The sequence below is a fragment of the Manihot esculenta genome, chromosome 15 (assembly GCF_001659605.2).
Source record: "Manihot esculenta cultivar AM560-2 chromosome 15, M.esculenta_v8, whole genome shotgun sequence".
Lineage (NCBI taxonomy): Eukaryota > Viridiplantae > Streptophyta > Magnoliopsida > Malpighiales > Euphorbiaceae > Manihot > Manihot esculenta.
In genome coordinates, this window is record NC_035175.2 from 12940668 (window position 1) to 12957277 (window position 16610).

Genomic DNA, 16610 nt, shown 5'->3' on the forward strand with positions numbered 1-16610 from the left:
TAATTTAATTAAAATTTTTACTTTTAAAAATTTTAATTATTTTAATTTTAATAAAAAAATTAATAAAATCGAATCAATTCGATTAGATATTGCTCACGAGAAAGAAACAATAGGTGATTGCCGCATTTCCACTTTTAATATAAATATTTATTAGAATGTATATATATTTACGTTTGTATACTATTTGAATTTAGCCTATTGAATATTTAACAGTAATTAAAATTTATTAAATATTTAAATTTGTAAAATATATAATAAATAATATAAATTAATTAAATGTATATAATATTAATTTCAATAAATAAAATTAATAATTAAGCGGTACCATGAAACATGTATTATAGTGTGACACACTCCTTATATTTAAAATTATATTCGAATTTTTCGAGTGTGACATATTTATGAGAGGTTTAATATTAATGAAAAAATTTTGATATATTTAGGAGGAGTTCAAGGAGAATCTGATATTATGTTAAATTTGAACTAAATCTAATTTATTTTAAAAGTTTATTTCAAAGAGAAGATGACCTATATTATTTATATTTTAAACCGATATAGAATTCAACCGACTCCTTTTATAACTATATTGGAGCATTAAATATTTATGAGAGATTTAAATCAGAAACTCTAAACGTTAGTTAAATGGGAGATGTGTATAAAATTATTATACAAATTATATTATTAATTAATATAAATTCAAAATATATTTAAAAAAATTTAAAAAAAATATTATATTAATTTTTTTTAAATATGTGAAAGTAAAATAAGCCTATTTTTATAATAGAAATTGAGTAATTGAATCAACTCTTTATAAAAATAAAAAGTTGTTAATAATTTAAAATAATAATTAAAAACGTGAAAAGTCAGTCATTTTAATTGTCATCTATTGCCGTACTTATGCCAAAAAGCAATGTAGGATAGAGGTTATATTCACTTATGCATATCTTATCTCCTACTACAATTACTATTCTAATCATTTGGCGGAATATTTTTTTACATAAATTATTTGATATTCAAAATAATTTATTAATTTAAGCTATTAATATTCACAATAAATATATTTAATAAGAGAAAAAACACTTTATTTTAAATTTTAAAAATATATTACATATTTAAAAATTTTAAATTAAAAAAAAATTTATGTTATTTCGTTCGTTAAAATTATTTGATAATATAATTTTAAATATGATAAATTTAAAATTTAAAATCTGTAAGTCAATTTCTCGTTTATACGAGTGTGAATTTGTTTATATATTCAAATATGTACAACTCAAGAAAAAATTTTTAAAAAAAAGGCAGCCGCAGGTTTTGGTAGTTGACAAATTTGAAATTTTACAAGTCAGCTATACCACAAGGATGAGTAATGAATAAATTGATAATTGTTCATCTTTTATTTATTTTATAATCATCCATAGGATATATAGTAATATTTTTATTTTTGAAAAAAAAAATATCTGCCCAACTTGCCACAAAATTAATAAGAAGAGCGATAATACACATTGCAATGTCCAGATCGGTGAGATATTGCATTCATATCAGTGGGTCATGCTGATTAAATGGGCTACAAATTAATTAGAGTCGTTTTCTATCATGGAAATTAATTGAAAGTAACAATATTTTCTGAGAAAATTAATATATAATTCACTTGTATTTTTAATATAAATTAAATTATAAATTTTGAAAAAAATTGTGAAATCATAGTATATTTTTTATATTTTACGTTAATTATTAAATTTAATAAGATGTTAAGTCAAAGGCTCTTATCATTTTGTTAATTATATTTTGAAATTTGTGAAATGACGAGGCACGTGGACTCGAGCATCACGCAAAACAAAGGAGATGAAGTATTTTTCCGGCAGTCAGATTAAGAAAAAGAAAATTCTTTGTACTTGGAATGGTTTGCTAAGTAAGTAATTAAGTAGGACTGTTACGCAATGTTTGAGCTTCCATATATATGGATTAGTTAAATTAAATTAATTTATAAAGTTGACAAAAATTATATGTTTGTTCGAAATAATTTTATAATTTTTAATTTTTTTGTCGTATAATTTTATTATTTTATATATATTTAAAAAATAATTTTTTATTAGAATTTTAATTATATTTATTTTAAAAGTATTTAATTTATTATAATTTATATAAATTCATCTATTCAGCCAAGTCTTAATTTTTATTTAAATATTTAATGGATTCATCTCAACCATTATAAATATATATTTTATCAATTTTATCTTCTAAAATAAAGGTGAATTACTATTAAATTCATGATTTTTTTAAACTATCAGTAATTTTTAATTTCAAATTATTTAATTAAAATATTCATATATTTTATAAAATAACACCTTTTTATTACTATCTTTCATTTTAAATTTAAATATTATTTTATTTAATTAAAAAAGTAATCTACATCTATCAGCCGTATTAAAAACGGAAGTTTATGATAATTAATAATCTTTAAATTACCTATCAAACCATATATTAATCTATTACTTGTACTTGCTCTCAATTTTGCTCATTTGTCTTTGTTCTCTTTCCCACATAATTTCTAAGTGTCATGTACTGCAGAGCATTTCATGCTTCTAAATTACCAGAAAAAAAATATTATTTTTCATTCCTTTTGTCCTTTCTTTTACGTTCTTCTAAAATTAAAAATTAATTAATTATGTCCAAATTCTTTAATTTTTTTCTTGTTGTGCTTATACATCAAAGAGATTCCAAAAGATTCTCTCTAGCGTAATTTCTTGCCCAATTTAGCAATCTGACAGATGAATACACCTCTCATTCATGTCAAATTAAAGAAAAAATTAAAAAATATTTATATGTACACGTCAGCTAATTCATTTGAATTCAATAGAATAAATTAAAAATTAAAAATTTATTATTTATAAAAATTAAATTAAATTAATTTAATTCGATTTATTTAATGAGATAAAATTTTTTATTTTTATATTTTATTTTTAATATTTTAAATATAATATAATTTTTTAATATTATAAAAATAATATAATATTATCACTAATTTATTTACTTTTATATAATTTTATAATTAAAATTAAATTAAACTAAAATAATTAAAACTTTTAAAATTAAAAATTAAGTCGAACTGAAATAAATAAAAAATTAAATTAAATTTATGAATTAATTTAGTTCGATCAATTTTTCAGTCTGAATTCAATAAAAAAATGATAATAATAAATTATTTTAACATTTTATATTATGATATTAATATTAATTCAAATAATATATATACATATAATTTTTTAAAATATTTTAATATGAAACTCCAATTAATATAAAAGAGAATTCTAATAAATAATTATCAAGTAAATTAATTTTGTTGGATTAACTATGATTCAAATAATATATATTCTATTTATATTTAAAATAGAAAATTGAAAATATCTCTGTATTATAAATATGATAATTAAATTAATTAAAAGTAAAAAGTAGAGACTTAAATTATGGAATGAACATAATAATACGTAAGAATTAAATTATTAATATCACTTTAAAATAATTTAAATTAATATATAAAGCAATACATAAAAGATGCAACATACACTATGAAAGTCAATTAGGAACTTCATTTTTTATGTTTTGAGAGAAAAATCGAAGATTGTGATAAACGAGAGATGGAATTAATGGCAGGTAGGCTGTATTCCACCATTGGAAATGGACATATGTGCCAATTAAATAAGAACAAATTGGAAATATTGATGATTGATTTGTAGAATTATAGAGAATCCACCAATTTCTCTGAAATGTTTATCTGTCCAAAAGTTTAGCAAAAGTGACATGTGTTATATGTGATCAAGACAACCTAGCTTTCATTAAATAACACTATCGGAATGAGATGGGATCTAAAGAAAGATATAAGTTTAAAATCTATCAGAACCCATTAAAATAGGTCGGCCCAACATCTTGTATTTCAATCCATAATTAAGATAGATCAGACTGATCCAGATCCATTAGGAAATAGCCTAATCCGGTGACGTGATAGAAGGTAGGAGAGTAGGTCTAGTTATCTCACAATTCTATTAGCATGCGCGCTGGGAGAATTAAATGGTCGTGTAACAAAAAAAATATGTTGATACATTCGTACAAGTTTGACAAAAGTAAAAAAACATAAAAGAGGAGAGGTGAGTTTTTTTATTAAGTTTAAATTCTATTTTTTAAATTTCAGAATATTTATTTAGTAATAGTTTTTTTATTAATTTAATAATTTTTTTTAAAAAATAGTAGATATTCAATGTGTTAGAATTTGAATTTATAATGAGTACAATGTGTAAAACGAATTTGAATTTGAAGCAACACCATAGAGAAATAGTTGTATTTAAAATCATAAGAATCTTTATCACATTTAGGATATATTTATTATATATATCTTAATTATTTTTGTATAAATCTTAATGTAAAAAATTAATTTAACAATTCTAAATCCAATAGCTAACCATCTTTAGCACCAATGGTTTTCTTTTTTTCTTTGAATTTTCTGGGAAACGCAAGGAAAGTTCAAAGGGTGCATGACATTGACATATGGAGTAGTGCTGAGTGTTTGGCTTTTTAAAAATTCCAATTTGTTTGTCCCTACCAAAGACTTTCTCAGTCAAACAAAAAAAAAAAAAAAAAAAAAACCCTCTCTCTCTCTCTCAGTCTATAAATAGACCAGACGCTCAGTTATTAGTATTATCCATCTCTCTCATCTTCCCTTGTGTTTCTCTGTAAATTCTTCAAGTTCAAAGACATGGTCAAAGACATGGGCACTGAAGCTCCTACTGGTGCAGATTATACCCATAAACCTGTGAGTCTATTTCTTTCGCTTGCTCTGTCGTTTTTGTCTTTTTGATTGTGAAGATAGTGCGTTTACTATTGGATTTGCAAGAACTGAAAAGAACCAAACAAAAAAAAAGTGAAAAAGTAAAGCAACTTTTCCAAAGTTTTTGGAGATTTGATTTTGTCTTGAGGCTTCTCTCTTTCATAACTAGTTTATTGATTCCTTCGTCATTAGCTGCCAATTATTTTCTGAAAATTCCCTCTTCGTTTTTATTTCTCTTTTCATTCTTACTATTAAGATTCAGGAACCCATAAATCCAACCTTTCTCCCTTTTTTTTTTAATTACCATTGCAGGACTCTCATAAGCTAAATTAAAAAATATATATATCTGCAATTTTCTTGTAATTTTTTGTTGGATCTGCACAAGATAGTTTTAAAATCTCTTTCACCATTGTATGAGAATTCTCTGAGTTCATCCATACGATAAATTTGGCATTTCATTGGCTGATGGGAGGTTGGTGCAACGAATTTGGAAAACGCGTATGTACATAAAAAGGATATATATTTTTTTTTAAATACACTCATTTATGTATAATTAATTGCGAGATAATTAGTACTGATTTCTATAATTTTTTTTAAGTGTAGAATTAATGAATAATAATATTAAAATATAATTGGTCTATTTTTTAAAAGAAAATAAAAAAAATGGATGTGCATCGTGTGATATTTCTGGAGTATAACGTCGTTATTACGGCATTTCTATATTCAAACTTTTGACTTAAAATTTATGTAAACGTCATAATAGAGTTTGTTTTATTTGGCTGTAAGAGTGTATTTTTTTTAATGTAAATTAGGGGTTTATTTGATATTTTATTATAATTTTTATTGAAAAATATATTCTTTAATTAACGAAGAATTATGTCAAAAATAATTTTACATAATTTACTTTTATAATAATATTTCAATCTTTTTAATACTTTAATGAGTTTCCGGACGTGAAACGCTCTTTTTCTCTTACTGGCAACACAAGTTTTGGAACCCAACTTTGTCAATTTTTGTGCCGCTGATTTGGGTACCGCTTTCCTTATTTTCAAGGCTGCACGCATCTTGCATGTGACTTGGTCAGAAATTTCTGTAATTATTAATGTTAATTAATTTCAAGCAACTGCAAGAATCTCTTGAAGCTTGCAAATTGCTAAGGCTCAAATTTTATTTTTTAAGATTTTCTCAAGTAGGTGGGTGCACCAAAAGAAGCTTTGTCATCCAGAGTTTTTCTTCCTTTTTATTTTTATTTAGAATTTGATTGTGTCAAATTTACCAATCTGGTTACTGGGTTATAGTATTTGAATTTGGTGAGTATTTGGACAATAAGATTTGATGATGAAATGTTTTATAATGAATCACAGACTGATGAACAACTAGCAAAGCAAAAGGCAATTGATGAGTGGCTTCCCATTACTTCTTCAAGGAATGCAAAATGGTGGTACTCAGCTTTTCACAATGTTACTGCCATGGTTGGAGCTGGTGTCCTCAGTCTTCCTTATGCCATGTCAGAACTCGGATGGTAATTTTAACTCGAAATTTCATAATCCTGAAAATAATTACACTCGTTTCGAAGAGACTTAAATCAGTTTGTAATCCCAGGGGTCCTGGTGTTGCTGTTCTAGTTATATCATGGGTGATTACACTCTACACTCTATGGCAAATGGTGGAGATGCATGAAATGGTTCCAGGGAAAAGATTTGACAGATATCATGAACTTGGTCAATATGCCTTTGGTGAAAAGCTTGGTCTCTACATTGTGGTTCCTCAGCAACTCATTGTTGAAGTTGGCGTATGCATTGTCTACATGGTTACTGGTGGCAAATCATTGAAGAAGTTTCATGATCTTGTATGCAGTACCTGCAAACCGATCAAGCAAACTTATTTCATAATGATCTTTGCTTCTGTTCACTTTGTACTCTCCCATCTTCCCAATTTCAACTCCATCTCCGGCGTCTCTCTGGCGGCTGCTGTCATGTCCTTGAGGTATTCCTTATCGTTTTTGCATACCCTTTACTAAGTTGCACCAACGGACTTAAGGGGCAGGCAAAGGCTGTTGCCCCATGAATTTAAGTGGCAGTAAGTTAAACTTGTTACATGTATATTTTGCTTCTATCATGTATAAAAACTGAATATTTTGACCTTGTTGCGTTTGCCTCCAGGTAAGTGCAAATTTTACATTTGCTTCCCAAATGTAAATGTTGCATCTGTCGCTGCTGAGTTTACTGTAGTGATTAACTTTTGGGTGATGTTTTCTTGCAGTTACTCAACAATTGCTTGGACAGCTTCTGTCCATAAGGGTGTTCAGCCTGATGTTCAATATGGTTACAAAGCTAAGAGCTCTGCTGGGACAGTGTTCAACTTCCTCAGTGCCTTAGGAGACGTGGCCTTTGCCTATGCGGGACACAATGTTGTGTTGGAGATTCAAGCAACAATCCCATCAACTCCTGAGAAGCCATCGAAAGGACCCATGTGGAGAGGAGTGGTCGTTGCCTACATAGTTGTCGCCTTGTGTTACTTCCCAGTTGCTCTCGTTGGCTACTGGATGTATGGCAACGAGGTTGAAGACAACATCCTCATCTCATTGCAGAAACCTGTATGGCTCATTGCAATGGCTAACTTGTTCGTTGTGGTTCACGTTATTGGAAGCTACCAGGTTTGACTCAAATTTGCTTGATTTTCCTTCTAATTAATCTCATATTTATCTCAGTTGCAGAATCATTGATCTTTCTTTGGTTGTACTGCAGATTTATGCAATGCCAGTGTTTGACATGATAGAAACTGTACTGGTAAAGAAATTGCATTTCAAACCCAGTATGATTCTTCGTTTCATTGTACGCAACCTTTATGTGGGTAAGTAAATTCTTGAATTCAACCACTATATTTTAGGTTTTAGTCTGTGAAAATTTAGCAATTGTGAAATTACTGTTAACATTTTAACTGATTTTTTTTATGTCGTACAAAAAAAAAGTAAATTGGTATCTTATGCTCAGCGACCAACGGTCTTCAAATCTTACTCGGTTCATCTTTTCAAATGATTTCAAGTGGAGTTTTGAGCTTGGATTTACCATTTTTTGCTTTTACTTGCAGGACTCACCATGTTCGTTGCCATTACCTTCCCTTTCTTTGGTGGTCTCCTTTCATTTTTTGGCGGATTTGCTTTCGCCCCAACAACATATTTCGTAAGTCACAATCCATCTCAGTTCTTGATGATCTATCTCCCAAGAGATTTTGAGCCAATGACCAAGTCTGCTTTTTTTTTTTTTTGGTCAGCTTCCCTGCGTAATGTGGCTGGCCATCTACAAACCAAAAAAGTTCGGCTTATCTTGGTGGACGAACTGGGTAAGTTGATTAGTCTTGAATCTTTTTGTTCTTCAATTTTGATGAACAAACTTGTAATATTTGATTGATTCAATTACAGATCTGCATTGTGCTTGGTCTTCTGTTAATGATTTTGTCTCCCATTGGAGGATTGAGGCAAATAATAATTCAAGCTAAGACCTACAAGTTCTACTCTTGATCGTCTTCCTCGATCAATATGAATCGGATTGCAACAGAAGTTGAATTTCAACTAAAGAAAACCAGGACAAAGTTGAAATAGTTGCTGTGTAGCAATTATCCGAATCCTGACAGGTTGTGTTCAGACCATATACAAGCCTCAGAAGGAATAGAAATATACTTTTTTATAAACTAGTTGTGATGTATATTTTGGTCTTTCTTGGTTTGGCCAGTGAAATGAATTTCTCAACTCCTCCCTCTTGTTTTTATATTGAAATGAATACAAAACAAACATATTTCCTCATAAATGCTCATATATTTACACAAAAGCAGCAAAAATATGGGTTGTCATATTCTGTTAAAGGCTGCCATGGAAAGATGCTGCTTCAGCTGTTTCTATTATAAAAAGATTTTTAAAAAAAAAATTATGATATTTATGGATAGTTAGATTAAATTATGATTGTTTGAATGATTATAACCTTCACGATCTCAAGGCCTGCATTCTTGTGAATATGAAATTGTTTTATTCTGAATATCTTTCTGTTAACTGTGATTTTCACGAAGTCATAACCTGGATGACTCATCGTTACGTGAATTACAGCAATGCAGCTAATTAGCTGGTTTTTAATTAATATTTAATAAGGGAAAATAAAGTAGAAAAAGACAAAAATATATAGTAATTTACTAATTTCATGACAAAGATTATTACTTTATATGATTATTAAATGAATAAATAACGTTTTTATATTTTAATATAAATAACAGATTCATCTTATATTTTTAAAATCGAAATAAAAATCGCCACGGGTGAGCAAACCAAGCTTCTCCAGCAATCATCACAGAAAAGAAAGACAAAATGGAGCACAAAAGAGCAAAGAGCACAGTAGAAAGCCTCGACGAAGGAAACCCAGAGAAGCCTATTCCTTGATCTAGATGGACCCTTTAGAACCCTTAACTAGATGCTTCACTAGGTTCTCTATTTCTCCATGCAAACAAACTAACTGAGGCTCTCAAAGAAAGCCCATCATAGGATATTGAGCAACTGAAAAAACAGCAGTGGAAAGCAAAGTCAAGGCCAAGAGTAAGCTGAAAACGAATACGGCAAAATAAAAAAACAAAATGTTATTTAATTTAAGCTATTGGAAAAATATTTAATACAATATTGCTGTAAAATATGAAAAAATTTAATCACTAAAATTTTATTCTATTAGCATATAGTCATTCAATTAAAATTCATCGTTGGATGTTAATAATTTTATTTTATTTTTAATTTTATCTTTTAAAACAGCTTAATCCCTTTAATTTTAATATTTTTTAACAATTTACTTTTTATAATTTTAATATTTTTAATAAATTAATTATTTCAATTTGGGTTAACTTATTCAATTAATAATTGGTTTACAATAAAATATTTGTTACAAATAGTCTCTTAAATGACAGGAAATAAAATATTTAATATAAAAATGTTATAAATATTTTGATATAAATAAAAAAAATTAGAGATTAAGAATATAAAATTTATAAGCTAAAGAAAATATTTAATAAAATATTATCGTAAATATTTTGATATATATTGAAAATTAAAAAAAATTGGGATTAAAAATGTAAAGTTTAATTGATTTATTCATAAATAATAATAAATTTAACAGAATGAAAATTTTATTAATAAAGTAAAATTTTAAAAATTAAATTATTTAATTTTTTTTTGAAAGCAAATATTTAAAAGTAGGAATTACATTGCAAGTATATTCAATTTTAAGTAAATTATATATATATAATTACTATCTTACCGCAGCTATGACTGCGGTAAGACTTGTTTAATCTTTTTTCAAAATTTTTTGATGGTAACTGCGCCTTACAGACGGGTCTATTAAGACACATATGCAGGTTCTCTCTTTCTTTTTTTTGCCTTCACCGGGCAAAAAGCGCAGATGAACAGCTATTCCAGGAACACTGAACGGATACTGCATTATTCGTAGGAATCGCAACGACGCAGTTTAATTCTATCTCTGAGTTCCGTGTGTGTTTTATCTACGATAAAAAAGAATTCACAATACGCAGTAAGATGGAACACATCCATTTGAATCCAACCCAAAAAAAGAAAAATCTCAGCGTATTGATGACAGACCAGGAGAAAGGAAAGAATGAAGAATTCCAGCTGTCCCAAGGCGTTGTCATTCCTATTTTGACAGACCTGGAATTCCCTTTTCAAGTCATTTACTTGCATTTCTAGTCAAAGTAAACTATGAATATTTGTCACTGCCAAGTATAAATTGATATCAAAAACGGCAACTACCCATGAATGCAGGGTCGTTTAGGCCATGTAAAGAAAGTACAAAAAGAAACATTCTTCTTTAATATGTGAATATCTGTATTCTGCTCATGATTCTATTCATTTAATCAAATATCAAACGTATTTGGAATTTTTAATTTCCTTATCTGTACGTTATTGTTTGTCATGGAGCTGGAAAGACGGCTTTCTCTTTATGGTCATTGTCAATTACGATATTTCCTTAGTTTATATTTTCTTATTTAGATCGCCAATTCTTTCTGATAAATGTTCCTTTCTCATCTCTGTCCAGAAATTCTCTTAGGATCCACTAATGGGTGTCCAGGAAGAAAATCGTGATGTCCCCAAAGAGAACCCTCAAGTCTCCAGCGATGTAAGTTTCCTTCTCTTTCACTGGAATCCCTATCTCTTTATGTTTGTAGAAATGTTTGACCCAGCAGGGATGTGGGCTGTATATATATATCTGCTTATATGAGTGCGTCAGGATACTGCTATTCATGTTGGATAGCGTTTCCAGGGTCCTTGAATCTTTATTCTCAATTAATCAAAGACAAAATTATGGAGTATGAAGATTTTCCCTTCATAATTACTTGCAGATAGCTGCAAGGCAGAAGGCAATAGATGATTGGCTTCCTATCACTTCTTCAAGGAATGCAAAATGGTGGTACGCAGCTTTCCACAATGTTACTGCCATGGTTGGAGCTGGTGTCCTCAGCCTTCCATATGCAATGTCAAATCTTGGATGGTATGTTTCATCCACAAGCAATATAATTCTATCATCCCTTTTGATGTACAGTAGATAGATCTCCATTTTCACCAAGTTTTTCTTATCTTTAATTTCAGGGGTCCTGGTACAGTAATCCTGATCCTATCATGGACCATCACTTTATACACTCTATGGCAAATGGTTGAGATGCATGAGATGGTTCCTGGGAAACGTTTCGATCGATATCATGAGCTTGGTCAGCATGCCTTTGGAGAAAAACTTGGTCTTTATATAGTAGTGCCTCAACAATTAATTTGTGAAGTGGGTGTAGACATAGTCTACATGGTTACTGGAGGGAAATCTCTACAGAAGGTCCATGATATAGTTTGCAAACACTGCAAACCGATAAAAACAACCTATTTTATAATGATTTTCGCCTCTGTTCATTTCGTACTTGCTCATCTCCCCAATTTCAACTCCATCTCTGGGGTATCTTTGGCTGCAGCAGTCATGTCTCTGAGGTATATAGTTGCTGTTGTCTTTACATTCATGTCATGGACTTTTCTGTCTTATGATTAGGCCCCGACTGGGGTTTGAACTTGTAATCTCACTGCTGTGTAGATGACTAGATTAGCTTGATGTCATGTTTTGCAGTTACTCTACCATTGCTTGGGCAGCTTCCGTCCACAAGGGTCGTCAGCCAGATGTGCAATATGGCTACAAAGCCTCAACCACTTCAGGAACAGTATTCGACTTCTTTACTGCATTAGGTGATGTAGCTTTCGCCTATGCTGGGCATAATGTAGTTTTGGAGATTCAAGCAACAATTCCTTCTACCACAGAGAAGCCATCCAAAGGTCCAATGTGGAGAGGAGTGGTCATTGCCTATATAGTTGTGGCTTTGTGCTACTTCCCAGTTGCTCTGATAGGATATTACATGTTTGGTAACAACGTTGAAGACAATATCCTCATCTCATTAGAGAAACCGACCTGGCTCATAGTCGCTGCTAATATGTTTGTTGTTGTCCATGTTATTGGAAGTTATCAGGTTTGATATTAATTTGTTTTAGTTCATGACAGAAATATCATATAAAATTTTCATGTTCTTGTTTCTGTTTCTGCTATTGCAGTTATATGCAATGCCCGTTTTTGACATGTTAGAAACATTGCTAGTAAAGCAGCTGCATTTCAAGCCTAGTACAACTCTTCGATTCATCACGCGCAATTTATATGTTGGTAAGAAAACTCCAACAAAAAGTTACTGTGAACTAAGGATTGTGTTTACACGAGAAGGCTGATGTCTATTGTTGATTTCAGCATTCACAATGTTTATTGCCATATGCTTTCCTTTCTTCGGTGGCCTTTTGGGATTTTTTGGAGGATTTGCTTTTGCCCCAACAACTTACTTCGTAAGCCCTTTTCTTTTCTTCAGTTTCTTTATTGTTTGCATTTTACAGCAACGGTTTGAGGAAACTTGAATGTTTTCTCATGTTTCAGCTCCCCTGCATCATGTGGCTTGCAATATACAAACCGAAGAGGTTCAGTCTCTCATGGTTAACCAACTGGGTACATGACCTTAAACTAATGCTATTTCTGTATGCATAAGAACTTGGAAAAAAACAATTATTTTGCTTATGTTTTTCTTCCTTACAGATCTGCATCATACTTGGCATCTTCTTGATGATTTTATCTCCTATTGGAGGGTTGAGGAGTATCATACTTAAAGCCAAGGACTACAAGTTTTTCTCTTGAACAATTACTGCAAATCAAGACAAAGTTATATCTATGCAATGGACGTCTTGTATCTACAAAAACAACAACAATAATAATAATGGATTGATGATGATTTCAATGATTGAAAAGACTAGGCCTGGCGTAGAAATCATGATCAGATCATAGGTTTGTGTCCAAAACAATCTTGGATTATTATTTGTTTTCAGCACTCAGCTACACTGCAGTTTCATATGTTGTATTCTTAATTTGTGTAATCTGGCAAGTATGTTTGGCTATTCACCCACTTAAAATCTATGAATTTTAATTAGTCTTCATAGTGGGGCGTAATCCAGAGCAACGAAGTCATTTTCCAGTTATTCTGAAGGTATAACGTCTTGCTTTGAAAATTGGAGCCCATGGCTGAAGGTTTCTGCCCATAGGGTGCACCCTCCAGCAATGAGGATCACAAAGAAAGAAACCTGCTCTCATGAGATTGTTATTTTGCAGTTTAGCAGTTTATTTACGCTATATCATGCATGGCAACATAATACGTACAGGTTATTATGCTTGCCTGCTTCTTCAATACTATTAGCTACATGGCAGTGACAAGTTAGAGAAATTTCTGAAATAGTGAATCTCGATGGAAACATACAAAGATCCAGAAAGTGACCAAAAACCAGCAACTACATTAACTAAGGAACTTCAAGTTTTCAGGAAATTGATACATCCAGTTTGTGTAGTTTGCATGTTTTTTTAACTTCCTCGGAACTTAAGAAGCTACTTCCTTGAAATGAAGGTAAGTAACTTACCTATAAGTACACATTACTTTCTGGAAAGTTACTTACCAAAAAATAAAGGATTTGAACCAAACAAGTCCTAAGATATTTCTCCTTAAAAGACTACCTCTCCATCTTTTCTTTCACATTAAGTAGCCTATGTGGAAGTTTTGGACAGAACAGAGACAGCACCTTGAGATGCGACTTCTAAAACTAGCACAAATTCATCAAACTAGCGAGTGTAATGCAAAGAAAACTAGTTAATGAAATTAATTTCTGAACTCCTATCAACCGTACTACCACAAATGCTAATTTTGATATTAACAACACACTTTGATTCTGCACAAGGACGGTGCAGCTGCCACACCCAAACTGGCAGGTACAGAGGGAAGGGCATATTCAATTAGACAACTTAAATGCTAGACCAGTTATTACATGTTCTTCAAATTACACCTTTCTGGTAGGCTACTTCCAACCAACCTTTTGACAACATAGTACAATGTTTCATCTAATATTGCCATCTATCATATCATAGGAGTCATATTTTCTTTTCGCTAGCTGACTGAACAACTCTGCCTTTATGAACTGAGAACAAGACAATTAATAATAAAAAAAAAAACAAAAGCATTAATCTTTGAAAAGTTCAATTTTTCCCGTTACTTTGCCTAAAATCTATAGGCTCATTATAAGCATAATCGGCTAAAAACAATAAATCACGAAAACACACAATTCTCACATTAATGAAGTTCAACAAGCAAACACATAAATATACAAACTACATATTCACATAAAGGGGAAAAGAACACCTTAACGTAATTTGATTATAACCGAAAATTACATCAAGGATAAGGATACAAAGAGATGTTAAAAATAGGTATCGACAATGAGCACTAAACCCACAAAGCTTCAAGTGTTAACACAACATTTCTATGATTTAGAAAATTCTCCAACCATAGAGCATAGAGTGAACAAAAGTTTACATCTAAAAAACCCTTATTATCTCAATTTCTTCTCAAATTTGCCCTTCCTTTCTCTATACAATTCAACCCATAAATTGGTAATCCACAAAATACTAACAGAAATTGCCGTTATCACAACAATCATCCAAGAAACCCAAACCCACTTGGGTATAACGCTATCTGCAACCCCACTTATATAGAATTCTCCCATTCGATAAACGAAATATGGACCCAAAAGACCCCTCACCAAAGAGTAGAACGCATAGAAAGGCGGGGACAGGAAACCGTACACCTTAGCTGCGAATTTGGCATCCGTCCTTCGTGCACCGGCAAGCGTCCACAAGTTCTGGCAAAAACTCGTCACTTCGGCGAGCACCAGCAAGGAAAGTATGGCGTACGCGCCGTGATAGACAACATAGCGGCAAGTAAGGAAGACGAAAAGGGTAGCCAAGTGGTGACCAATAAAGAGAACATCGCTAGGGAAAAAAATGAGGTAATGAATCAGATCCATTAAAAAATAAGCAACGCTATAGTCAAGAACCGCAGCCTGGATTGCGGTGTTCGGCGATGAGAAACCCCGATTCGGGTCAATGATTATGGCGTAAGAAGCTAAAAAAACAGCGGGCGTGCCGTGAAAGAGGGAGATTAAGCAACTGGAGGCTTCAGGGCGGACATTGGGGCTCCAATTACGAAAGACGAGGAATTGAGCTAAGAGATAGATGAAAAAGAAGAAAGAGAAGAAAACAGGAAGATCGGGAAGAGATTGAATCAGAGTTCCCATTAGTGTATGGAAACCCTTTGTGGAAATTGAATTGGGAAGAATGAAGGAGATGAATTGAAAGGGAAAGAAGGCTAGGGTTTATGCTTTATAGAGGGAAAAAGATAGTGGGTAGGGTTTGGATTGACTGAGATTTTATCAGACAAATTTGAATTTGTTTCGTACTTCTCGAGGAATTGTCGAATTGAGAGGAGAGATCGCAGATGGGATGGGGGGATAGGAAATTAAACGACGCTGTTTTTAGGCACAGATGACAGCTCTGTCATCGTCGCAACTATCCTGTCTAATGCGAGAATATCTTCATCTTGCAGTTGCACCAGCACACTCCAGCGCTATTTTGCAAATAAAAAAAAAAAATTTAAAATTAAAATTTTAGATAAATTATACTTAATTCTTAAATTTTAATATAATTAATAAACTAATTTTTTTACTTTTAAAATTAAATTTTTATAATTAATTTATTTAAATTAAAAAAATTTTTATTTATAATTTTATTAATCGATCGATAAAAAAAATAAATATTTAAAATATTTTTTTATTATTTAAATCATTTAATTACTTTTAATATAAAAAAATATTATATTATTTAAATTACATTTTAATTTTTAAATTTTAATATAATTAATAAATTAATTTTTATATTTTTAAAATTAAAAATTCTTAAATTTTTCCATATTTAATATGTTTAAATTTATAATTATTCTATAATTCAATTCTAATAAATGATCAAATTTCTTTTGAAAAAGTACTATTTCTTTCTAAAGTATTTTTATAAAAATTTATAATACATGTAAATATTCATTTAGTACTATTTAAAAATAGTTAAATAAATATTTTTAAAAATTTTTAAAATTATAAATATTAAAGTATTTTAATAAATAAAAATTAAGTTAACGGAAATTTAAGTATTTTTTTAAATAAAAAATATATAATCAATGTTTAAATTATGATAAATAAAAATAAATTGATAATATCGGAATTAAATATATTATTTAAAAAATTCTAAAAATTAATTTATTAACTATATTAAAATTCAAATATTTAAATATAATTTATTCATTTAAAAATAGTAAT

At 30.0% G+C, this 16610-nt stretch overlaps 3 protein-coding genes across 4 annotated transcripts; 2 read left to right on the forward strand and 1 right to left on the reverse strand.

The window, feature by feature from the left end:
• Nucleotides 1-4648: 4648 nt before the first annotated feature.
• LOC110602500 (lysine histidine transporter 1) lies at nucleotides 4649-8618 on the forward strand. 2 transcript variants are annotated; one of them, XR_006348653.1, is made up of 8 exons: nucleotides 4649-4801; nucleotides 6181-6338; nucleotides 6419-6802; nucleotides 7079-7472; nucleotides 7564-7669; nucleotides 7788-7998; nucleotides 8090-8158; nucleotides 8238-8618. XR_006348653.1 is itself a non-coding variant. In XM_021740034.2 (8 exons), the coding sequence occupies exons 1-8, from the start codon at nucleotides 4745-4747 to the stop codon at nucleotides 8334-8336; spliced, it is 1359 nt and encodes a 452-aa protein (XP_021595726.1). In that variant the 5' UTR covers nucleotides 4650-4744; the 3' UTR covers nucleotides 8337-8618. The 2 variants fall into 2 exon arrangements, 1 of the variants encoding a protein (XP_021595726.1); XM_021740034.2 differs by having other exon boundaries at nucleotides 4650-4801; nucleotides 7907-7998.
• A 2220-nt stretch (nucleotides 8619-10838) lies between these two features.
• On the forward strand, nucleotides 10839-14282 carry LOC110602483 (lysine histidine transporter 1). Its single transcript, XM_021740016.2, has 8 exons — nucleotides 10839-10977; nucleotides 11201-11349; nucleotides 11448-11831; nucleotides 11965-12358; nucleotides 12441-12546; nucleotides 12628-12719; nucleotides 12808-12876; nucleotides 12964-14282. Exons 1-8 carry the CDS (start codon nucleotides 10918-10920, stop codon nucleotides 13060-13062), a joined length of 1353 nt encoding a protein of 450 aa, XP_021595708.1. The 5' UTR covers nucleotides 10839-10917; the 3' UTR covers nucleotides 13063-14282.
• Nucleotides 14283-14587: 305 nt separating this feature from the next.
• Nucleotides 14588-15848, reverse strand: LOC110600967 (TLC domain-containing protein At5g14285). The gene has a single exon (XM_021737923.2). The coding sequence runs from the start codon at nucleotides 15537-15539 to the stop codon at nucleotides 14796-14798; it is 744 nt and encodes a 247-aa protein (XP_021593615.1). The 5' UTR covers nucleotides 15540-15848; the 3' UTR covers nucleotides 14588-14795.
• Between the last annotated feature and the right edge of the window lie 762 nt (nucleotides 15849-16610).

Excerpts from the sequence above, each read along its gene's own strand:
- LOC110602500 (XM_021740034.2), top strand. The coding sequence starts at position 4,745 with ATGGTCAAAGACATGGGCACTGAAGCTCCTACTGGTGCAGATTATACC. Across the intron at positions 6,339-6,418 it reads GCCATGTCAGAACTCGGATG|GGGTCCTGGTGTTGCTGTTC; the intron begins GTAATTTTAACT and ends TTGTAATCCCAG. Across the intron at positions 8,159-8,237 it reads TATCTTGGTGGACGAACTGG|ATCTGCATTGTGCTTGGTCT; the intron begins GTAAGTTGATTA and ends ATTCAATTACAG.
- LOC110602483 (XM_021740016.2), top strand. The coding sequence starts at position 10,918 with ATGGGTGTCCAGGAAGAAAATCGTGATGTCCCCAAAGAGAACCCTCAA. Across the intron at positions 11,832-11,964 it reads GCAGCAGTCATGTCTCTGAG|TTACTCTACCATTGCTTGGG; the intron begins GTATATAGTTGC and ends CATGTTTTGCAG. Across the intron at positions 12,877-12,963 it reads TCTCATGGTTAACCAACTGG|ATCTGCATCATACTTGGCAT; the intron begins GTACATGACCTT and ends TCTTCCTTACAG.
- LOC110600967 (XM_021737923.2), bottom strand. The coding sequence starts at position 15,539 with ATGGGAACTCTGATTCAATCTCTTCCCGATCTTCCTGTTTTCTTCTCT.